At 43.2% G+C, this 24,827-nt stretch overlaps 1 protein-coding gene across 3 annotated transcripts in view; it reads right to left on the bottom strand.

The window, feature by feature from the left end:
* IPO11 (importin 11) overlaps positions 1-24,827 on the bottom strand; it is a 233,387-nt gene that overhangs the window by 58,347 nt on the left and 150,213 nt on the right. For all 3 annotated transcript variants that reach the window (XM_045020850.1, XM_045020851.1, XM_045020849.1), the window contains exon 28: positions 13,266-13,387. In XM_045020850.1, the coding sequence (XP_044876785.1) occupies positions 13,266-13,387 (122 nt within the window). The remainder of the gene's footprint in view (positions 1-13,265; positions 13,388-24,827) is intronic.

The following is a 24,827-nucleotide window of genomic DNA, read 5'->3' as shown; positions in this document are numbered from 1 at the left end:
AATTCAGCCACTGTAACTTATTTATCATGTTTTTTATTTATTCATTTAGCAAAATTTCCACTCTATTATTTTCAATATAAAGAGGACAGGTATTAGACACATGGCTCAGATGTTACTTTTTCATTAGAATAGTACAAAAATGGGCAAGCACCACTAAAAGTACAATAGAAATACTAAATGAACAGCTTCTTATTTCTTTTATTTATAAGAATTAATTTTAATTAATTTTCAAATTAGATGTTTACATAGTACTATGAAGCTGTAAAATTCTACATGATTTCTGAGTATTTCTATCTCTTGACAGATTCAATTTTAACTTTTAAAATTGTCCTCAATTCTACTGTTAGAACAAAACAAAACAAACAAAGAAAACCCCACCACAATAAGGATAAAAAAACTTCTAGAAGAACTACTTAAAGAACTAATGGTGATATTAACAAGAATAATGAAAGCAGAATCAGTGTGCTGTTTCCATCCCTTTGTTTTTGAATGCAGAAAGACATACTGCATGTTCAATCTTTAACAATTTGAAATTAAAAAAAAAAAAAAGATTTTGGTGCAACTTTTCCATCTATGAAATTGCAATGACAGCTTCAAAGAGACAGAAATTGAATAAGAAATCACAATCACTAATACAAGAAACTACATTTTGCTGAAATGCAAGTCCCTTTTAAAAGATTAACTTTGTCTAAAACAATTAATACTGGGTGCTAAAGTTGAAATGTCATATTCTAGAGGTACTTTCAGACCACAAAGCAACAGAACGAAGAATTCTAAATCTGGAAGAAAGTTTCAAAGAGAACTTCAATCTTATGATAAAAGTGCAAGATGTCAGAAAAATTACGGCTTTGAAGACAAAGATGAATAATTTGATTTAGAGAAATGTTTCCGAAAGAAATCCATATTTACAATTGGAACCAAAGGCATGCGTTTATCATGATCCGTCTGTTTCTATGCAATTATCTTTGAAAAAAACTAAAAAAGATATGTAAAGAAACAAACAAGATATAATTTCTACATAAAAGAAAATTCAGCGGAAGAAAACAATATATTTCTGTTTATATGAATATCAAATTGTATTGACAAAAACTCTCACAGTTGTATCAATGCATGAGTGTATTTTTGAAATCATCTCATTAATCAAACAAGCTCCATGCTTTTGTAGATAGAACACAATCATCAAGATGAACAGATACATAAGGGTGAAAGGAATACTTCATTCTTAATTGTAATATTTTAACCAGTACATCACAAACGTAGAATCATGGATCAACTTAAACATAGTGCACTATGGGGAGGGTGGAGGTGGAAAGGGGTAGTTTTAAATGGTTAAGCACCAAATAATTTTATCCCTAAATTAGTAAAAATATCTGGTCTAGAGAAACAAGAAATGGTAGGGCAGCTCTTAATTTATTTTTTTTAAAATGGCATCTCAACAATGTGACTCCCACTATTTTAATCACAGGGGTTTCATTGATCTATCTACCACCTCTCAGGGAGGTGGATTACCAACGCTGGCAGGAGAACTCCTCCTGTCGACATAGGTAGTGTCTAGCGTGAAGCACTACAGCAGTGGTTTCAACTTACCAAGAGAAAAATGCTCCAGAGGCATGTCTCTCTCAAAGGTGTAATCTCTGTTCAAAGCTCTCCACAGAGAGACATACATAAGAGACTATACCAGAAGTAACCATTGTTTATTGTTTGTGTTTTGTTTTGTGGTGTTTTATTTGTTTTCTTTTCCTTTCTTTAATAATAATATATTACATGGTTAATAATTTTGATAATTGTGCTTAGTTTTAATTGTGGTGTTCCCTAAGGTATGTCAAAGTAGTAGTCTTGCGTCAACCTAGCACTGTCTACACTGAGGATAATAGCTCACCTTAATTAAATTACCCTTGTACAGCTGGTATGGCAACACCTATTTTTTCATGTTCTCTGTGTATACATATTTTCCTACTGTATCTTCCACTGCATGCATCCGATGAAGTGGGCTGTAGCCTATGAAAGCTTATGCTCAAATAAACTTGTTAGTCTCTAAGGTGCCACAAGTACTCCTCATTCTTTTTACTGAGGATAAGGTCAGTTTAATTACGCTGCTCAGGGGTGTGGATTGTTCACATTCCAGAATGACACAGTTAAAACTCACCTAATATTCTAGTGTAGACCTGGCCTTAAAAGAAATCACCTAAGGAGTTGTCCTAAAACAGGCCAATAAATGAATACTAATGAAATCCCATCATTTCTATGTTTGCCAATATTTAGAGACAGTCTTCATTCCAGGAATACACGGCCTATCATTTCTTGTTACTCTGGATTCGATTTGCAGTAATTTTGGGATAAAATTACATGGCATTCAGTCATTTAAAACTTTCCACCCCACAACTACTTATCTTTAAACTTGGTTAACTGTCAGGCAACTCAGAACTGTACTCAAAACTAAAATGAACTAGTAAACCAGGTAAAATAGCTCTTCTCATTGGATTAAAAACAAGAATTAAAGTGGTTTTAAATTGCTAACATGCTGACAAAGACACTTCAAAAACTAATGATATTTACATTTTGACGTGACAAAACAGACATTAAATAAAATTCTGTCTAGCTCGGTGTAGGTATGCAGAGGGGAAGGGGCACACTCTTAAGACACTGCCCTCAGGAAATATAAGGACTGCTGGAGGCTAGTGTCACAAAGGGAGCAAAGAGGAAGAAGAGGCATGGCCACAATGGCCAGCAGAACTGGGGTGGCACAAGGCAAGTACACACTGCTTCTGATGAAAAGGTGTAACAGGTGCTGCTCTGGCCCATGTTCCCTTAGCATAACACCTGTGGAAGCAACCGCTAGGACAGTGACACTCTTTCATCATCCCTACTGGGGGTTATAGGACAAGAGCCATAATTTTACTCACCTGTGGTCCCCTCACGACCCATGGCAATTGAGCAGCTGTGGGGTCCCTTTGCCGCCAGCCGAAGGTGGGCTGTTGTGGGGGAGGGGGAGGCCCTCCGCCACCCGCTGTGGCTGGGCGGCTGCAGGGCCCCCTCGGTGCCTGCCGTGGCTGGGCGGCTGCGAGGGGCGATCCACCACCCGCAGGGAGTGGGTGCTTTGGGATCTCCCCGCCGCCCACAGGGGCTGGGAACAGGGAGGTCCCCCCACCCCTCACAGGTGCTGGGAACTGTGGGGTCCTCCTGCTGCCTAGGAGGAGCTGCTGGGGCCCACCCTCAACAGTGGCTGAGAGCTGCGCAGCCTGTCAGCTCCAGCCCCAGGACAGAAAATGTCACTGAGGTCTCTGGAAGTCACGGATTCCATGACTTCCATGACATAATCATAGCCTTACTCATAACACAGACAAAAAGGCTCCACAGCCTCTGAACAGCAGTAGCCGCCACCCTTTACTAACAGCAAGACAGTACAGAGCTCCCCCTGACAGAGCATCCTGCTATAAGAGGCTTTTAAAGTTGGTCTCTGATATAAAAATTGCAAAAGGAGGGGAAAAAGGTTAGAGTTTAGTTTACTAAAGTTTTGAAAGACCTCTTAGCTTAGTTCAATATATACTTTTAAATCTATTTACATTTATATGCCTGCATTTATATTTTTATTTGTATGTTACCTATAACAAACATTTTATGATTTGCCTATATATATTTTATTTTTAAAAAGTAGGTTATAACCACAATAATCAACAGCAGAATACAGGAGATGATTTTAAAAATATTTGCGTGGATTGAATGGTGTAACTAAAAGGTTTCTAAGTAGGTTTCTTAGAGGTTTCTAAGTAGTAAGTAAGAGCACAGAATGAGAAAGAGAAATAAAATAATGTAGTATAAGTCAGTCAAATACATGAAGTCTTACATAATTTAAGTGGCTGGACTCAGAAGGCAAACACAGATAGTTGGACACTGTTCAGTTTATGAGGAAAACAAGTAAAAAGAGGAAATTGCTGCTAAATGGAAATGTGTTGTAGCATACTAACCAGGAAAGAGATTTTTTTTTTTTTTTTTTTTAACTATGAGCTTCTAAAGACTATGGCAAAATGTGCAGCTGTACTTCAGAAGATAAACAGGATGCCGGACTGAAGGACTACATGCACACAATGTTACATATAGTGCTATTATTGTTATTAAAGACACTTAGATCTTACCTACTGTGCTGCATATGGCTCTGATTGACATTGCCTAGAAAGATTTTATAATACATAAACAGAGACTAAATGTAGACCAATATGAACTAAAACCATAAAGTGGCCACTCTAGAATCCACTGGTGCTGACACTTTACCTACAAGCTTTCAGCAAAGGAATACGGTAATATTTTTGAGGAAGTTGAAATGTAAGAAATCTCATGCCATTGTTGTGTTAAGGCTCTCTCACCTAGTCCCTGAAACTTTTGGGTTCTGAAAACAATTTTGCTTCTTACATCCACCATACATTTTTAAACCAAACTGTGAAGGATATTAATTTTTAAACTGAATAATACAATCTATGTACTCTTCAGAATGGTTTGGGATCCTTCTGAATGCAATACACTGCCTAAATGTTGTAGATGCTTCCTCAGCAATTAGAGGGAATGAATACCAGGGGAAAATACAACAAGGAACAAAAATATTTTCCATCTGGATGGAAAGGAGGCAAAGTCTGCAGCAAGCACAAGCAAAATGGTGACTTTAAATCTGCAGCTGCTAGTCTCTGTCAGATTAAAAGGGCCATAGACTAGAAAAGCACGCTAGGAAAAGCATGCACAAAAAGCCAAAGCAAAACTAAGCGGTTCAAAAGGCAGAAAGGGGAAGGAAACAAAAGTCAGGCTGTTTTCTCCATCTTTCCTGTGCCATTCCTCTCCTTCAGTCCCTCCTCCTCATTCTGGATTAGTCTGGTGTTCTCCACATTAAGAAACACAAAAAAATATCAAACCCAATTTGTCACATGGCTGAAGCATCAAGTCAACTGAATGGGAAATCTTTAGGGGAAAAACTTACTTACTTTTTCCTTGTGTGCATGTGCTTGGATAACTCAAGTTTTGTTTAAAAATTTCCAACTTAACTTGCACTTGAATGACTAATGAATTTGGAAGGCTTTTCTTTTAATGCAAGTTACAGACCTGTGTACTGAGTACATGAAGTATAAGTTCCCACAACTGCAGAAAACGCATAGGACTATAATCTTCAGTAGTGGCAGGGCAGTTATTTGATCGGTGATTTTCATAGCCCAACTGACTCTCTTTGAGAGGGTATTTTGGACCTGGCAATCTTACTAGCTGTCATATAGGAAAATTGTGAAATTTTATGATGAAGTGATTTTGTACCTGTGACATAAATTAAATTAATATGCCCGCTAACGACTGAAGTTTTACTCAAGGATAGAATTCCTCAGTATCTTTTTCTTGCAACAATGACTTGGAAACCTCACAAAATGAACTTGTCATTTGCTTACTACATTTATAAGATTTTAAAATTAATGGTGTAATAAACCCAAATGTTATAGCTAGTATATCCTGAAATGAATACATTATGGGAATCACAAATATGTAATTGCAGAAAGTTGAAAGAGCATTGCTTGCTGGCGTGAATACTGTGTGCCTCATCTAATTAATATCATCCTGCAAGCCCATCCTTACTTGAATGAATAATCCTATTGATTTAAATGATGTTATTCATATGAATAAGGCTTTTCACGTATAGGCCCAATATTTTCAAGTGAAGTAGGGCTGAGCCCCATTAGTATTTGGAAGGAAGATTTCTAGGAGAAAACAGGGTTATGTGCAAACCATGTATACTTTCCATACCATACTGTTGCAACTAGGTCTCAGGTAAACAACTGAAAAATGAACATGTTAACTTAAGTAGCAGCCCAACTTTTGGAGATGGAGAGGAAAAAAAATTGGAAAATATTCCCCAAAAGTAAAGAGAATCCTTCATTTGAGATTTACGGAGATACTTTTATATTTTGTGCAATTTTCCTGTCTTCAATAACAAGCAGCTTACTAGTTTTCAAAAATACGCTGAAGTTCATCTGTCCCATTGTCGCAAACAATACTATAGTTTGGAACACTCAACATTTAATCCTATAAGTTTACTTTTTTTCCCTTTTAGATAACGCACCTTTTCTCCTCAAACAACATTCAGCATAGAACATGTTATTGTGTTAGGGTGGCCAGATGTCCCGATTTTAGGGTCTTTTTTTAATATAGGCTCCTATTACCCCCACCCCCATCCCGATTTTTCACATTTGCTGTCTTGTCACCCTATATCGTGTATAAGACCCACATACTGTCAACACACAATCAGTATGATATAGTATACAGCACTCATTTCAAAAGTACATTTTATCTGTCTTAAGTGATATGAATACCCAACGTTAAATTATGATATAACAAAAAACACATTTTATAGTAAACCATCACACATGGGACAGGCAAGATCAGCTGAAAGGGACTACACTGTGTTGATATGTACTACTGCACTCAAATCTCTTCGTCTGAATGCTGGATCTGAAGAGAAGTTTGAGTCAGCATGTTAATGCCTATGGATAATGTACCAAGTCAGAGTAAGAAACGTCATTATAACTGAAACAGAATTACCATATGTTTAAGCAGGCCTCTGGCAGAGTGTGGGCTCACAGCAAGGAACGAAATGACCCCCTTTAGCCTACTAACATTGCTTGATACAAGATTGTATCCCATTAGCTAATGATGAGTGACAGGCTTTTTGTCATTTCTTAAGACATTAGATTACACATAAGGGAATCAGATTTCTTGAGTTCTGCTGAAAGACAAAACTTTAAAGCTCTAAGTAAATCCAATGAATGTCAACTTTATTTTGCTTTTTGCTTTAAAAGGGAAATATTGGGAAACGGCGGAATTGGGATTAGGCCAAACAAATGTTAAATGAATATCCCAGACCTTGTTCTAAAAATAATTTTACCTAAGCAAAAGCAATAAGAGAATTTACAAAACAGGGCTGCTAGTTCCCCAGATACCAGGCTAGGGTAATTCCTTACTAGGAATACTATCTTGAAGGCTGCCCAAAGAAAGGAAAAATATGAGTCAACAGATTCAAGGAAGGTACGCAAATCTTCATAACACTAAACTGATCCTCCAAGCACGTAATCATTTGCTAGGGTAGGCAGCCAATTTCTCTAATGCTAACTAATGGACTGGGGACCCAATAGACTGGTCTTTAATCAACCCTGGAGTCATGCTATGACTGATGCTGACCAGTAATTCATCTTTAAGGATCACCAGGAAGGCTTGATCTTTGCAACAGGAAATCTGGAGCAGCTGGAAGCAGAATGAGATACTGTGGTTCAAAATGTTCTTAGTACAAGGATTGGCAAGACCAGTCTAAAGCAATCAACCTAAGTTTTGCTCCCTCCATTCATGTCTTTCAAAGACTCTTTGAAGGAGGAAAGACATGCATCGAGGATTCCACCCACTGACGGAACTCCCAACAACCTGAATCTGCGACAAAACCTCTTCAGCTAAGTTCTCAATTTGGTTACAAATAAGTCCACCATGCGAAACTCTATTCTGTGCATATCTGCTGACAATTTTTTAGAGTATTTCCAAGCAGCAATTGAGGCAGTCCACCTGCTGTTCAGACTCATGGCTAGATGCCTTGGTGGACTGGAGATAAGCTTCTGTTCATTATAAAAAAAAGCAATGATCCCTCCTGAGCTGAGCTATTCACCCAAATGCTCCCCATTTGGGGAGATATGACGAGGTCTATGTTTTCTAAAATTTCATGGCTACAGAACTGACTGTAGAATTTGGCTGCATTCAAAAAAAATTATGGGGCTCATGGAAAAATTGGGAACTAAGTTTAACTCTATGATATATTGCCTTCCTGAGTCTCGAGGCAGACTGAACAGTATTTTTCAGGTAACTGTGAAATGCCTGTTCTCATCTAAATATATGTGATAACTATGAATTCCAACAGTGATAATTTCAATGCCAGCTATCACACTGTTCATCATTTTAGCAAAAAAAACCCCAGACATCCAGTTTATGTACTTATCTACCACTGGTGGATGTAGTGGGGCATAATGAGGAAGGAGCAATGATGTAGCTGGTTGCTATCGTGATCTGCAGTGGGAGGAATTTATGCTTTTCCATTTTTTTTGTTCATTAACAATATATAAGGTATCCAACCCTCCATCCCTCCCTAAAGATAAATCAGCTATGCCCTGCTCAACAAAGGAGAATGGAAGAGGAAGAACATTCACTCCCTAATGCCAAAAGCTTTGAACACATAACAGATGCTCAAACCTTAAATAATCTCCCAACTCCTGCCCGATGCTGAAAGTCCAAATGTCCCCTAACCAGCTGCCAAAATCTCCAGCTTTCCACATGGCAACTTCTATACAACTACATGTTGTCAATCCAAAATTCTTTGGCACCTGTAAAACTTAAAATTTGGTACAGTGTAAAACTGAAAAATCATTTCAAAATTGAGATCTGTGTTCAAATTAACATATCATGGAATTCTGCACTGAGTGTATTGTTTATTCTCATAACATAACATAAGAATGGCCATACTGGGTCAGACCAATGGTCCAACTAGCTCAGTATCCTATCTTTGGACAATAGCCAGTGCCAGATGCTTCAGAGGGAGTGAACAGAGTGGGTCAATTTTATTGAGAGATCCATCCCGTTGTCCAGGATCCATATTGTGGTATGTAACCCATCACTTAAATCAGCTTCTGTATCAGATGACTCGAGGATAGCTCATGTGATAACAATTTTTTTAAAAGGCTCCAGAGGCAATCCTGGCAATTACAAGCTGGTAAGCCTAACTTTGGTACCAGGCAAATTGGTTGAAACTATAGTAAAGAACAGAATTATCAGACACGCAGATTAATGTGATATGTTGGGGAAGAGTCAACATGGTTTTTTTAAAGGGAAATCATGCTGCATCAGTCTACTAGATTTCTTTGAGGGGGTCAACAAACATGTGGACACGGGTGATCCAGTGAATACAGTGTGCTTAGACTTTCAGAAAGCCTTTGACAAGGTCCCTAACCAAAGGCTCTTAACCAAACCAAGACGTCATGGGATAAGAGGGAAGATCAGGAACTGGTTAAAAGACAGGAAACAAAGGGCAGGAACAAACGGTCAGTTTTCAGAAGGGAGAGAGGTAAACACCAGTGTCCTCCAGGGATCTGTACTTGGACCAGTGCTGCTCAACATATTCAAAAATGATTTGGAAAAAGGGGTAAACATTGAGGTGGCAAAGTTTGCAGATGATACAAAATTACTTAAACTAGTAAAGTCCAAAGCAGCCTGCGAAGACTTACAAAGGGATCTCACAAAGCTGAGTGACTGGGCAATAAATTCAGTGTTGATAAAGGCAAAGTAAAAGACGGTTACTCACCTGTAGTAACTGTTGTTCTTCGAGATGTGTTGCTCCTATCCATTCCAGTTAGGTGTGCGCGCCGCGCGTGCACAGCATCTCGGAACTTTTTACCCTAGCAACACCGGCGGGCCGGCTGGCGCCCCCTGGAGTGGCGCCGCCATGGCGTGAGTTATATACCCCAGCCGGCCCGTCCGCTCCTCAGTTCCTTCTTATCGCCCGTGACGGCCAGTTGGAACTGTGGAGTGCTCTTCGTTCTCCATGACCCTAGCTTTCGCTTCTGGTTTGTATATAGTTAGTTTGGTAGTTAGTTTTGACAGTTACTTACTTAGATAGTTAGTGTAAATAGATAAGGTAAAAGGCGGGGGGGGGTTTCCCCTTTTACCTCACCCGGTGCGGGCTCATGCCCAAGGCACCGGGCTTTAAGCCCTGCGCGGCGTGCCAGAGGCCTATGCCCATCGGAGACCCGCACGACGCCTGTCTCCGTTGCCTGGGCGAAGGGCACAGAACAGACAAGTGTTCGATCTGTTCGACTTTTAAACCGCGGACCCGAAAAGAACAAGATATCCGCTTGAAGCAGATTTTGATGGAGGCGTCGCTTCAGCCACCGGCACCGTCCGCACCGGCACCGGGAACTGCCTCGGTGCAGAGCGCACCGGCGGCACCGAGCCGCTCCACCTCCGCGGCACCGCCGACGCAGAAAGCGGTTAAGAAGTCTCGGCACCGCTCGCTTTCGCCCGCGAAGAAGCAGAGGCTGGCGAAGGCACTGGCTCAGGCTCGCGTCGAGGACTCGGCGAAAGCAGCTGCGCTCCTGGCGGCCCCCGCGGTGCCCGTGCACAAGCCGTGCACCGGACCCTTGACTCCGGCGCCGCAAGGGCCGTCGAGTCCGGCGTCGCCACGCTCCCCGGTGCCGTCCGAGGTTGAGCCCCGGCTGCCGTCAACGCCGGAGACATTCGCCTCCGCGCGAGAGCTGATCAAGCTCATAGAGGCACCAGGCCTCCGGCCCCCGGCACCGCCGGTGCGGGCTGTCGTGTCGGCGGGAAAGCCGGCCAGAATGACCCGGCCGCCCTCTCTGGACAGGCGACATGGACGGCGCACCCAGTCCCGGTCACGTTCCCGGTCCCATGGCAGATCTCCGTCCCGTTGCTCGCGATCTCGGCACCGCTCGCCTTCGTGGCACCGATCGCCGTCGGAACGTCGGTCGCAGTCCCGGTACCGCTCATCATCGTGGTACCGGTCGTACTCCCGACGCCGCACGAGGTCCAGGTCGCCATCGTGTCGGCACCGTCAGAGATCGCCGTCCCGGCACCGCTCCCGGCACCGCGACTCGCGCGGCCGTTCACGGCACCGAAGATCTCAGTCCCGCTCGAGCTCCCGGCACCGGTCGAGCTCCCGGCACCGTGACGGACGTCACTCCCGGTCGCCTTCCCGGTACCGCATGGAGCAACATCGCTCTTCCTTGCCATCTGGGGACGGACTGCCCCAGTCTGCAGCGCACTCTGTGAGCGCCTTGGCACCTCCATGGCCATCTCGGCCCGCGTCGGTCGCTTCCAGCACGGAAGGTTACGGACTCCTGCCACCTACCCCACAAGGCAATCCTCAAGGGGCGCAACCGTGGGGCTTCTGGGTTCCATGGGCCCAGTATGAGGCTCAGGGGGCGCCCTTTCCACCAAGGCCTCCCGCGACCGAGCGCAGGGTTCCAGAGGCGACAATAACCTGACCGGCTTTCCAAAATATTGGAAAACATAATCCCAACTATACATACAAAATAATGGGAGTCTAAATGAACTGTTACTGTTCAAGAAAGAGATCTTGGACCCATTGTGGCTAGTTCTCTGAGAACATCCACTCACTGTGCAGCAGCAGACAAAAAAGCTTAACAGAATGTTAGGAACCATTAGGAAAGATGTAATAATAAGACAGTAAATATTATAATGCCACTATATAAATCCATGGAATACCCACACCTTGAATACTACATGTAGTTCTGGTCGCCCCATCTCGAAAAACGATATATAAGAAATGGAAAAGATATAGAAAAGGGCAACAAAAATCACTAGTGGTTTGGAACATCTTCCACATGGTAAGAGATTAAAAAGACTGGGACTGATCATTTTAGAAAACAGACAACCAAGTGGGAATATGATCGCAGTCTATAAAAATCATGAATGGTGTGGAGAAAGTGAATAAGGAAGTATTATTTACCCCTTTACATAACACAAGAACCAGAGGTCACCCAATGAAATTAATAGGCAGCAGGTTTAAAAGAAACCATATATACTCATTCATAAGCCAACTTTTTTTAGTAAAAAAGGAAAGCACCACAGACGGGGGTCAGCTTATGAATGGGTACAGAGAGGGAGAGGTGGGACACAGCCCCTGCCCCCAACAGAGGGAGCAAGGAGAGGCAGCACAGCCAGCAGAGCCAGAAGGGAAGAGGCGGGGCCAGAGTCTCTCTGCTTCTGGCCATGCTGCTCTCCCCCCAGCCTCCGAAGCAGCTGCAGCTCCGGGGCTGGCAGGCTGCAGCCGTGCCGCTCAGTCCTGCCCTCCAGAGCAGGCTGTGGAGCACACTGCAGCCACGCCGCCTGGCCCAGCCTGCTGGACCATGCTGCGGCCGCGCCACCCAGTCTGGCCTGCCAGAGCAGGCTGCAGCCGCACTGCCCAGCCTGCCGGAACTGCCCCAGCCTGCCGGAACTGCTCCAGCCAGGTCAGAGACATCCTCCCATGGCCCTCCCCAGATAAGGTGGGAAGGGATGGATAGGGAGAGTGTGGGGGTCCCGGGTTAGGGGTGGGGTCATGTGGGGGGTGGTCACAGGGGTTACTCCCCTGACTCCCAGCTTCTCCCCCACAAAAAATTTCCCCACTAGTTGCTGTCCCGGCCCATCAGGGTAAGCAGCTGGTGCGCCGGGACACTTTGTTTACTTAGGTTTACCTCCATGCCTGCGGACGCTCGAGGTAAGCAAACCATCTCGGACCACCAGCGGCTTATCCTGATGGCCCGGGAGCCAAAATTTGCTGGTCCCTGAATTATAGGGTTGGCTTATGAACATTTTCCATTTTTACTTATCCATATTCGGGGGGGGGGGGGGGTCGGCTTATAAATGAACCGGCTTATGATCGAGTATATACGGTAAGTACTTCTTTACACAAAATACAGTCAACCGGAGGAACTCGTTTCCGGGGGATGTTGTGAAGGCCAAAAGTGTAACTGAGTTCAAAAAAGAATTAGGGTGGTAATAACTACAAACCTTGGATAGAGGGGTACAGTTCTTCTCTACATATAGAAATAGCTGAATCAAATTTGGACCCATGTTCCCAAGCTGAGTCCTAGGCTCAGAGTCCATGGCAGATCATGTGGTGGTGGCGGCAATTCCTCCATACGCACAGACAAAGCTTACTTAGAATGCCTTATTTCTCCAGGATAGGTCCCAAGAGTAAAAGGAGCAAAATAAGCTGCACCTATTGGCTTCACATATTCACATGCATTTTTTTTTCTCATTGTCATGTTGAAAAAAATCCTATATATGGAGTAAACCAAACGAATACTGTACTCACAGTATGGGAACATCAAAAGTCTAATGAGCAGATTGATCCAACTACTTAAATGTGGAGGAGAGAAGCAGCAACTCTTTAGTTTTAATCTGGGGGGAGCCTGAAGTAGAATTATCTACTTCATATATTCAATATGTTCAAGTAATGCTGTCCAGGAAACAAGCAGACAAATTATAGTAGCTATGCAGAACTAAAAAAGAGAAAAATTATTTCATACTATTTTGTATTAAGCTTTTTCATTTCTTTGGTCACTAACAAAAGATACAGCAAAATTACTTATCATTACAGTCTTAAAAATATTTAAAAATCATCAGGCAAGATCTTTTTAATTTGTTTTAACATTAGTGACAAACAGTGATATCTATTAAATTTTGCTCACCTATTGTCTGATGGCAGAAGTGAAAGTAATGCCAAAGCTGAAAGCTTTCTTCTTTCTGGCTGGGTAATATTATCCATGCGGTCAACCCACATTTCAATCATGTTACCAAGAAGCTGGTCCAACTGCAAAAACAAACCCCCGCCACAATATTACATATAGTCTACAAATGCAGTGTTAAACTCTTGATGTAGGCAAGTATTTCCCTTTATGTGAATATATGTAAAAGTGAGGCATGTTTCACATAATTTGAATGTTTATATTTCAGTATATTAGAAATTCAATTATTTTAATTTAGACCATCTAATCTGATTTCCTGTATAAAGCAGGCCATTCAATTTCTATCACTTACCCGTTTTGAGCCTAATAACTTGTGGTTGGCCAAACATATCTTCCAGAAAGGCATCCAATCTTGATTCCAAGAGTTCAAGAGATAGAAAAACCACCACATTCTTTGGTAGTTTGTTCTAGTGATTAATTACCTCACTGTGAAAAATCTTTGCCTTAATTCTAATTTGAATTGGTCTTGACTTCAGCTTCCAGCCATTGGTTCGGTTCTTGTTATACCTTTCTCATCTAAATTAAACGGCCCTTTAGTACCCAGTCTTTTCTCTCAATGAGGTTCTTATACACTGTAATCAATTCACTTCTCATTCTCTTTTCTGATAAACTAAGCAGACTGAACTCTAAGTTGCTCACTGTAAGGCATATTCTTGGGCCTTGGTATCATTTTTGTGGCTCTTTTCTGCACCCTCCCCAATTTTTCAATATCCCTTTTAAAATGTGGACACCAGAATCAGATAGTATTCTAGTATTGGTCTCAGCAATGACATATACAGAAGTAAAATCACCTCCCTACTCCTACTCAGAATCTATATTCTGAAGTTTCAGATTAATCTGTGTGAATTCATACTCTTCAATTAACAATTAACTCACTGCACAGAAGAAGCTTTTTGGATGCTAAGCAATACATTAGGTAAGTGCACTATATTTTTACCCTCTGAGCAATGGTTTCATGGTAAATTTATACTATAATTCTACACTGTAAGCAAATCAAGAATTATTAAATTCTTTAAAAACTAGAAAAGAGTATGAATTTTAAATTGTAGAGTTAACAGTTATGCTGAACACAACTGCTGGGCAGTATATTTAAAGACGGAAAGTGCATCTTCTACTTTCATTTTGTTTTCTTAAGACTGGTCTACACTAGGCGTTTAAATCGGTTTTAGGAGCGTAAAACCGATTTAACGCCACAACCGTCCACACTAGGAGGCACCTTATATCGATTTTAATGGCTCTTTAAATCGGTTTCTGTACTCCTCCCCGACGAGAGGAGTGGCGCTAATATCGGGATTAACATATCGAAATAGGGTTAGTGTGGCCGCAAATCGACGGTATTGGCCTCCGGACGGTATCCCACAGTGCACCACTGACCGCTCTGGACAGCATTCTGAACTCGGATGCACTGGCCAGGTAGACAGGAAAAGCCCCGCGAACTTTTGAAATTCATTTCCTGCTTCCCCAGCGTGGAGAGCTCATCAGCACAAGTGACCACGCAGAGCTCATCAGCACAGGTAACAATGCAGTCTCCTGAGAATTGAAAAAGAGCCCCAGCATGGACTGCACGGGAGGTACTGGATCTGATCGCTATATGGGGAGAGGATACAGTGCTAACAGAACTGCGTTCCAAAAGACGAAATGAAAAAGTATTTGAAAGAATTTCTAAGGCTATGACGGATAATGGCCACAGCAGGGACTCAGTGCAGTGCAGAGTGAAAGTTAAGGAGCTCAGACAAGCCTACCAGAAAACCAAAGAAGCAAACGGAAGGTCCGGGGCAGGTCGAAAAACATGCCGCTTTTATGCTGAGCTGCATGCAATTTTAGGGGGCTGCGCCACAAGTACCCCACCCCTTACCGTGGATTCCGAGGTGGGGGTTGTAATCTCTGCCATGGCTGAGGATTATGCAGACGGGGAAGATGAAGATGAAGAAGAGGAGGAAGACCTAGCAGAGAGCACACAGCACTCCGTGAGCCCCAGCAGCCAGGAGCTTTGTATCACCCTGACGGAATTACCCTCCTCCCAGCCCTCACAATCAACTATCCCAGACAATGACACCATGGAAGGGAGCTCTGGTGAGTGTACCTTTGCAAATAGCAAACATTGTTTTTTAAGCAAGCGTTTTTTAATGATTGATTTGCTCTGAGGACTTGGGATGCATTCGCAGACAGTATAGTTACTTAGAAAAGTTTGTTAACATGTCCGGGGATTGAGAGGAAATCCTCCAGGGACATCTCGATGAAGCGCTCCTGTAGGTACTCCAGAAGCCTTTGCAGAAGGTTTCTGGGCAAGGCAGCCTTGTTCCGCCCACCATGGTAGGACACTTTACCACGCCATGCATGTAGCAAGTAATCAGGTATCATTGCGTGGCAAAGCATAGCAGCGTATGGTCCCGGTGATTGCTGGCATTCAAGAAGCATCCGTTCTTTATCTTGTTGTGTTATCCTCAGCAAAGTGATATCGTTCAGGATAACCTGGTTAAAAATCAGGAATTTAAGTAAGGGGGATGGCCATTTTCCTACTGGGTTCGTGGACTGCAGCAGCTTAAAAAAAAATCCTTTCCTGCACGTAGCCAAGCGGGGGGAGGGGAGGAGTGAAATGCCAATGATCTTTTTTGTGTTTGGTCAGCGGGGCTTCCCCAAGCTACCAGCCACGCAGTGGGTGGGGGTGGGTGGGAAGGGTGTTGATTAGCAGGTAGCTAGCGTGGTATTAGCCATGCGTTGGGGGGAGGGGTAAATCACTGCAGAAGCCGAAAGACAGTGGCTTACCATGGCCGCATGCAAGCTGAATTCTGATGCCTGGACCTGCGTCTGTGAGATCTGTAACTCCAGAGCTGCAGGCACTCACTATTAAGATGAAAAATGCGACCTTGTAGGGAAATCACATGTGCTATGTAAGGTGAATAGTGCTGTTCACTGTGAAAGAGTATAACCATTGTTCTGTAAAATGTATCTTTCTAAATATTTATCTCCCTCATGCAGCTGCAAATTTTTCAAGCGTCCCTCCTCCATCCCAAAGGCTAGCACAGATAAGGCGGAGGAAAAAGACGACGCGAGATGAAATGTTCTCGGATATTATGGAAGTTACACGCAATGAAAGAGCTCATCTGAATGAGTGGAAGGACGTGGTATCAAATTACAGGAAAGATGCCAGTGAACGTGAGGACAGAAGGGACACCCGAGATGAGAGGTGGCGGCAGGAAGACCGGCAGGAAAATCAGCGGTGGCGGCAGGAAGATCAGCGGTGGCGGGATGCAACTCTGGGGCTGCTGCGTGATCAAACTGACATGCTCCGGCGTCTGGTGGAGCTTCAGGAACGGCAGCAGGATCACAGAGTGCCGCTGCAGCCCCTGTATAACCACCCTCAACCCTCACCATGTTCCATATCCTCCTCACCCAGACGTGTAAGAACGCGTGGGGGGAGGCTCCATGCACCCGCCCACTCCACCCCCGTGGACAGCCCAACCAGAAGGCTGTCGTTAATGTGAAATTTTTTTAATGGCCTTCTCCATTCTTCCTATCCTCCTCCCAAACCACACCCTTACTTCTCTCCCTCTTTTTATAATAAATTAATAAAGAATTCATGATTTTTAAACGAGAGTGACTTTATTTGCATAAGTAAGCTGTACTCGAAGGGGGAGGGTGACTTGCTTACAGGGAATGAGTCAATCAAGGGGGGTTGGGTGTTCATCAACAAACACAGCAGTCACACTGTACCCTGGCCATTGATGAAGCTCGTTTTCAAAGCTTCTCTGATGCGCACCGCTTCCTGGTGTGCTCTTCTAATCTCCCTGGTGTCTGGCTGCGCGTAATCAGCGGCCAGGTGATTTGCCTCAGCCTCCCACCCTGCCATAAAGGTCTCCCCCTTACTCTCACAGAGATTGTGGAGAACACAGCAAGCAGCAATAACATAGGGGACATTGGTTTGGCTGAGGTCTGAGCGAGTCAGTAATGTCCGCCAGCGCGCCTTTAAACGGCCAAATGCACATTCCACCACCATTCTGCACTTGCTCAGCCTGTAATTGAACAGATCCTGACCACTGTCCAGGCTGCCTGTGTATGGCTTCATGAGCCATGGCATCAAGGGATAGGCTGGGTCCCCCAGGATAACGACAGGCATTTCAACATCCCCAACTGTTATTTTCTGGTCTGGGAAGTAATTCCCTTGCTGCAGCCGTTTAAACAGAGTAGTGCTTCTGAATACGCGAGCGTCATGAACCCTCCCTGGCCATCCCACGTGGATGTTTGTGAAACATCCTTGTGATCCACCAGTGCTTGCAGCACCATTGAAAAGTACCCCTTGCGGTTTACGTACTGGGTGCCCTGGCGCTGCGGTGCCAAGATAGGGATATGAGTTCCATCTATCGCCCCCCCACAGTTAGGGAATCCCAGTGCAGCAAAGCCATCCACTATGGCCTGCACGTTTCCCAGAGTCACAACCTTTCGTAGCAGCAGCTTAGTGATTGCTTTGGCTACTTGCATCACAGCAGCCCCCACAGTAGATTTTCCAACTCCAAATTGATTCCCAACTGACCGGTAGCTGTCTGGCGTTGCAAGCTTCCACAGGGCTATCGCCACTCGCTTCTCTACTGTGAGGGCTGCTCTCATCTTGGTATTATGGCGTTTCAGGGCAGGGGCAAGCAAGTCACAAAGTTCCATGAAAGTGCCCTTACGCATGCGAAAGTTTCGCAGCCACTGGGAATCGTCCCACACCTGCAACACAATGCGGTCCCACCAGTCAGTGCTTGTTTCCCGGGCCCAAAATTGGCGTTCAATGGATAGAATCTGCCCCATTACCATCAGGATCTCCAAAGCGCAGGGGCCCGCGGTTTGAGAGAATTCTGTGTCTATGTCCTCATCACTGTCATCGCCGCGCTGCCGTATCCGCCTCCTCCTCGCCTCGGTTTGAAGGTCCTGGTTCAGCATATACTGCATGAGAGTGCGCGAGGTGTTTAAAACATCCACGATTGCGGTATTGAGCTGAGCAGGGTCCATGCTTGCTGTGTTATGGCGTCCGCACAGTTCACCAAGCAAAAAAGGCGCGAAATGCTTGTCTGCTGCTTTCAGGGAGGGAGGGGTGAGGCTGTACCCAGAACCACCCGCGACAATGATTTTTGCCCCATCAGGCACTGGGATCTCAACCCGGAAATTCCAAGGGGCGGGGGAGGCTGCGGGAACTATGGGATAGCTACGGGATAGCTATCCACAGTGCAACGCTCCAGAAATCGATGCTAGCCTTGGACCGTGGACGCACACCACCGATTTAATGTGTTTAGTGTGGCCGCGCGCAATCGATTTTATACAATCTGTTTTGCTAAACCGGTTTATGTAAAATCGGAATAATCCCGTAGTGTAGACGTACCCTTATAGTTCCTTGGAATTAATTCCACTCAGGTGTGTGCTTGCCTTTCAAATGAGTGACCTGGGTGTGTGTGTGTGTGTGTGTGTGTGTTCTTTTTGTTTTGTTTTAAACCCATTTCCTTAACAATCTGAGGTGATTATGTGATTCAACCTAGCTAGCGTGCACAATTATCTTCAAGAATCAGAGTAATTGGACACTATAAGGCAGATTCTTATTCCTATTCAAGTTAACGAAAAAACTCCCATTAACTTCAACAGAAGCAGGATCAGGGGACCGAGAGAACTAGCACAAGCTGGCAGGCCAAAAGGGAAAAAAAGGAAGGTCAGAGACAGACAAAGAGAATGGATCAATTGATGGACAAGCCCAGATGCTAATCTGAGCGCAAAAAAAGCCCAAGTGAAGAGTGAAGGGACATGATGACTTTAGTGAATGAAGGTCAAGAAGGTGTATGTGGGTGTGTGTGTGAGTGTGTGTGTGTGTGGGGGGGTAGCTGGAAGATATTTGGCCTTGTAATACAATGGCTATGCGCTGAGACAGAGGAAGAAAATAAACCCAAAACTCTAAGAGCACCTGGGGGAGGATGTATAGTCTGAAGTGTACCAAGATAGCCGGAGAGAATTGGAAGAAAATCATTCATATCAAACATGATTACAATAGATCTTACAGGGTCAAACTGGGGTTGGGGCTAGATCATACTAGGTATGGTACAAACACAAAAGATTACATGGCTTCAACCCACAGAGTTTACAATCGAAAATGACACATGACACACAAAGTTGTGGGGGAGAGGAACACAAATCAAACATACAAAATTACTAGATATACACAAATATTACCAATTTCCTCCCCAATATTAGTAATCATCAAGTATCACCATATGCCAATCAATCAATCCATCATTAATTAGCTTACTTCTGAGAGGCAGTAAGGCAGAGGAGACTGAAGGAACAGAAGTTAAGGAAGAGCATTTGATACAGTGTTAAGGAGCTGACAAAGTTGGAGATAAAGCTGGTATGTTTGGAGGCAGAGAGGGTAGGTGCCATGCTAAGACTCAAGAACAGACAAGTAAGGAAGGGTACAGTTACCTTAAAAGTAAGAATGAGCCTAGTGCAGTTTAAAAACAGTCTTTTGATACAGAGTATGAAGAAATGTGTCCTGAAATCAGCTGAATACTGTGAATAGTGTTAGTGAGGTAGGGTATATGTTGAGACTTGCATTTTTTTGTTCTTGAATATACATGATAATGAAACTCTACAAAAATCAGGTTCTTAATTTAGCATATGATAGAGGTTTTTTTTTTTTAATTCACACTTATGGAGATGCAGGTTGAAACTCCATAATTAAGTCTGCAATCTGCACCCATTATAATCCTTATTTTTTCACACTAGTTAATGTTGTTAAACATAATTTGAAAGAATTAAACAAACTGAGGATAAAACAATAGCAGTGATATAACCAGGTGTTATTCTTGAAATAAATGTGAGTTTTACTTTTTCAGATATTTCACTAGTATTTTAATTTTGAATGAGACTGCTGATAGAAATGAAAAAAATTAAAACACAGGAAATTCCCTGTGGATGGGTAAATAAAGTTCAGCTTTTCTTTATGCAATAATATTTTTAGTGCATGGCAACACAGAATATACTGTACTAACAACAGTATAGGAGCTACTGTACATAAATCTGCCAGCAAATTTTGGCAAACGGATTTCACATAGATGAACCACTTTTACACACCTTTCAATAGACATCACATTATTTTGTGACAGTATGGAATGTCAGATACCATACATTATAGGAGAAGGTAATTAATACAGGCAGTGACTATATGTGCTTGATTCTACCCATATTCATTTTAAACAAAGTGTTATCATCAAAGCTATAATACTTTCAGAAATTACAATATAAAACTGATGGAACAGCACAGTCAGGAAAATTCCAATTGCCTGGCAGCAAAGGAAAAGGTGCAGCAGCTACCAAAGAAGAGAACTCTACATATCAGATCAGATGCTTGACGGAAAACCAAAATCCCAGTTAGGGAATTACAATGTAAAGCAGTTTGAAACTAGTGAGACAGTGTTGTCCCCATCTTAAAAAAGGTAGTATGAAATATGGAGAGCTGTCAGATTCAAACTAATTCAACTATATTGTTCACATGAGGATTTAGTTTGTCTGGTAGAATCTCATGAACAGCATTTAATGGGTTTGTTTAGTTTGGAAAAGAGAAGACCGAGAGGGGACATGGTAGCAATTTTCAGGTATCTAAAAGGGCGTCATAAGGAGGAGGGAGAAAACTTGATATTGGGGGGGAGGGGGGAGTAAAGCAGCACTCAGCTGTTGCTCCTGAATAGCTGTTACTGAGGGCAAGTGAGATAAGCCACCTTGGTATTTGCACTGGTGCCATCAGCAGGAATCAGTGTCTTGCACCACGCAACCTACTCAGGGGCTCCAGGCAGTGCCCCTGGAAACATGTGGGGCCAGTGTGTGCAGCACTGGAGGTGGCTCTTGTCAGTAGAGGTGGCTGCCGCATTTGGTCACTGGGGCGCTCTCCTGAGCAGCTGCCCCGCTCCTACCCAGCCAGAGCACAGGGAGCCTGGGACTCCACAGGCATCTGGTGAGTTCCCGACCCACCTTCCCCAGGGCAGGCTCTTGCTGAAGGGCTGCGAGATGCAGGGATAGAGAGATGGGTTTGTCAGAGAGGCCACCAGCAAAAGTTGCTGACTGCACTCTGAGGACACCAAAAAAGTGGTTGTGAAGAGCCCATGTACATATTGGGAAAAGGAGACCAAGGGCAAAAGGTGCAAGAAACAGAAGAGAAAAAACTGAAAAAAACAAACAAACCACACAGTTTGGCAAATTAGCAGGTGAGAAGCTGTCCAACAAAGGCAGCATACTCAAAGAGAAGGCATAAAATGGATACTCCATTCTATTACTCATTCTCACAAATAATGACCTCTTCTGAGAACCCTAGTGCTATAGTTAGCTGTGGGAGTGTCCTCTAGTCTAAGTTCACCACCAGTAGAAATATGAAAAAGCCATCGGATGGTATCTTCAGATGTTGCTGTGCAGATCTGTGTCACTGCAGGAAGGGCTTGAGAAGAGATCCTTTGTCAACACGACTTAAGTCATATAAGCAATTGCAAAATTCAAAAATAAACCGAAAAAGCAAAGAGAAAGAAAGCTGCACGAAAATACAAAGGAAAAAAAAAGGAGGGGGGGGGGAAATAGCAGAGGGAAAGCCAAAAAATAAATGCAAAGTGAAAAAGAACAGAGTAAAACAGAGGTCCCTCTATAGTAACTCCTCATTTAAAGTCATCTCGGTTAACATTGTTTCATTGTTACGTTGCTGATCAATTCGAGAACATGCTCGTTTAAAGTTGTGCAATGCTCCCTTACAACGTTGTTTGGCATCTGCCTGCTTTGTCCACTGCTTGCAGAAAGAGCAGCCTGTTGAAGCTAGCTGGTGGGGGTTTGGAACCAGGGTGGAACAGCAGCCCCTCCCTTCCCCCCCAGCAGGCTATCAATTGTCGGGCAGTTCAGCTCTCCCTTCCCCCACTGCAGTGTGCTGCTCCTGCCCGCTACCTTGGAGCTGCTCCCACCCTCTGCCTTGGAGCTGCTCCCGGGAGCCTCCTACTTGCTGGGGGGGGGAGGAGGGGGCGGGGGGCAGAAGAGGGATGCTAATGTCAGGGTGTCCCCCTCTCTCCACTCCTGCTCCCTTACCCCATTTGCCCACCTCCACAGAGCAGCGGGGGACACAACAGGGCCCAGGACAGAAGGAGCTTGCTGGCAGCAGCTGCTGTCTCAACTTGGTGATCAACTTAAAAAAGCAGTGTACTTAGAGTGGGGTCAGCATACTTAAAGGGGCAATGCAGTCTCTTTCACACACACACACACACACACACACACACACACAGTCTCCCCTCCCTCCATTTGTGCTGCCTTGTAGAGTGTAAGGCTACTTTAACAACAATAGGTTAACCCTTGAGGGCTCAGCCGAGTGCTGGTTCATCATCTAGCAGTAAGGCATTCCCTAGGAAATATCCCACCGTCTGGCTCCTCTACCTCAACCAAGCTACACAATCATCATTGCTGTGTACAGTATTAAATTGTTTAAAATGTATACTCTGTGTGTGTGTGTGTGTGTATGTGTGTGTGTATATATATATATATATATGTCTTTTGTCTGGCGAACCTAATCCCCACTATTTACACTAATTCTTATGGGGAAATTGGATTAATTTAACATCGTTTCACTTAAAGTAGCATTTTTTCAGGAACATAACTACAACATCAAGCGAGGAGTTACTGTACCTCATTGTTTCCTGTTACTTACTGTTTTATACTTCTGCTGCCAACATATCTATATAACACCCATTTTTACCAGCACTGTGTTCTTCTTTGTGATGTCCTAACACATACTATGTATTTGCCATGTTATTTGTTTTCCACCCTTTCAAGGCCATGTCTATATAGGGGATTCCCCTTGAAAAAGACATTGATGTTTACTTGAGTGGCAAAATGCTTTACAAAACAAAACCTTCTCAAAGTTTTTTTAGGAAAATTCATGAAGGTTATTTGTATGAATGAGAGAGACCAATGTGCTTCTAAGTTAAAGACAACTGCTAACATTACAACCATCACTTTTGCTCATAAACTTTGCAAAGGAAGAAAAAACCTGAACAAACAAAAAACCCATAATCAAGCAGAGACTAATTTTGGAAAAGATGAAGTTTCAGAATACAGTTATAATTGAAAATTTCTGCAGCTTTCATTATACTGCGAGCTACTAGGCACACACTATAATCATTTCATTTTGAAACATCCAGGAAAAGAGGTACAAATAACATGGCCCTTGGAATAGTTATTTTTGTACTAATGTGAGATGAATGTATAAAATTAAATGCTTTCATGTGTCACATTTGAAAGCCAAATATTTTCTTATATAAATGAAAGTGAGGTAAACTTAATTGATTTGGCTTTCCTTGGTTTAAAATAATGAGATGAATGCTCAATTTCATATTGCCTTAACATGCACACTATGGTTAAAACTGTATCTTTTTAAAAAGCTTTTTCAATCAGCAAATGTATTCAGCAAATCATGATATAAAATGTGATTCAATACCAGGTAAATTATTTCTTTCCTTATTCCTATCAGTACTATCACTGATTCATTGTTATCAAGGCCAGGGGACCTCCAAGAACCAGGATGGTGACTGCTGGCCAATGGCAACCGTCCTTTGTCAGGAGAGCTTCCATTGGTGAATTCCCAACATTTCAAAACATTCAATGGATAGTTGTTGATTAGCTGGCAGGGGACACCCACAAAGGGCAGCGCTGGGCTGAAGTAAACCTTTCGCTCATCTACCCTCTGTGCTTCTGTAAAATCTGCAAAGGGATCTGGTGATGCTTCTCTCTGTGGAATGCACATGTGGTAAAGAGCAAGCGGTGAAATTCTGGCTTCCTTGAAGTCAATAGGAATTTTGCCACTGACTTCAATGGAGCCAGGATTTCACCCAAGGTTGTTCTTGGGTTACTGTAACTGTGCATTTCCATATGTCAGCATGCTTGGATTTATGTTTAACCTCAACTCTGAATTTCCTGGATTTGCAATATTTGTTTTGGGAATAAATGCAAGAGTCTTGTAATATTTTAAAGCTGCAAATTACCAGTATCTCAATCTTAACTCCATCTTAATACAGTTTTTATTTTTGAGAAAATATTTCTGGATATTACATGAATGTTTATTTCTCTCCATATTTATGAGATTTTACACAAATCTAGGGCAAGTGGAACAGGAATTTCCTTGTATTCCTTTTCTGCACACCAAAAAATAAAAAGCTTATTTCTATATTCTGGACCATTTTATGGTCATGTGATCTAGTGCCCTCTCTCTCCTTCCCCCCGCCCCGTTGTTACAAGCCCTCCTTTGCTACGGGGTAAAGGCAAGAAGTGTGTGAGAGAGAAAGAGATAAAAGGGGAAGAGATTTCTTTCCCTGCGCCCAATACAGGTTTATAGTTGGGTTATCTTTCTTCCTTCCCCCAACCATTCCAGAACACCACTACTCCAACTCCTCCCTGTTTATAATCTCTGAGATTGTGTCAGGAAAATGAATCCTACAGGTGGGCTGGTTTGTACCACCCAATAGC

This window comes from Mauremys mutica, chromosome 6 (genome assembly GCF_020497125.1).
Source record: "Mauremys mutica isolate MM-2020 ecotype Southern chromosome 6, ASM2049712v1, whole genome shotgun sequence".
NCBI lineage: Eukaryota > Metazoa > Chordata > Testudines > Geoemydidae > Mauremys > Mauremys mutica.
The sequence above is the reverse complement of the archived record's forward strand: the minus strand, read 5'-3'. Positions and strand labels throughout refer to the sequence as shown.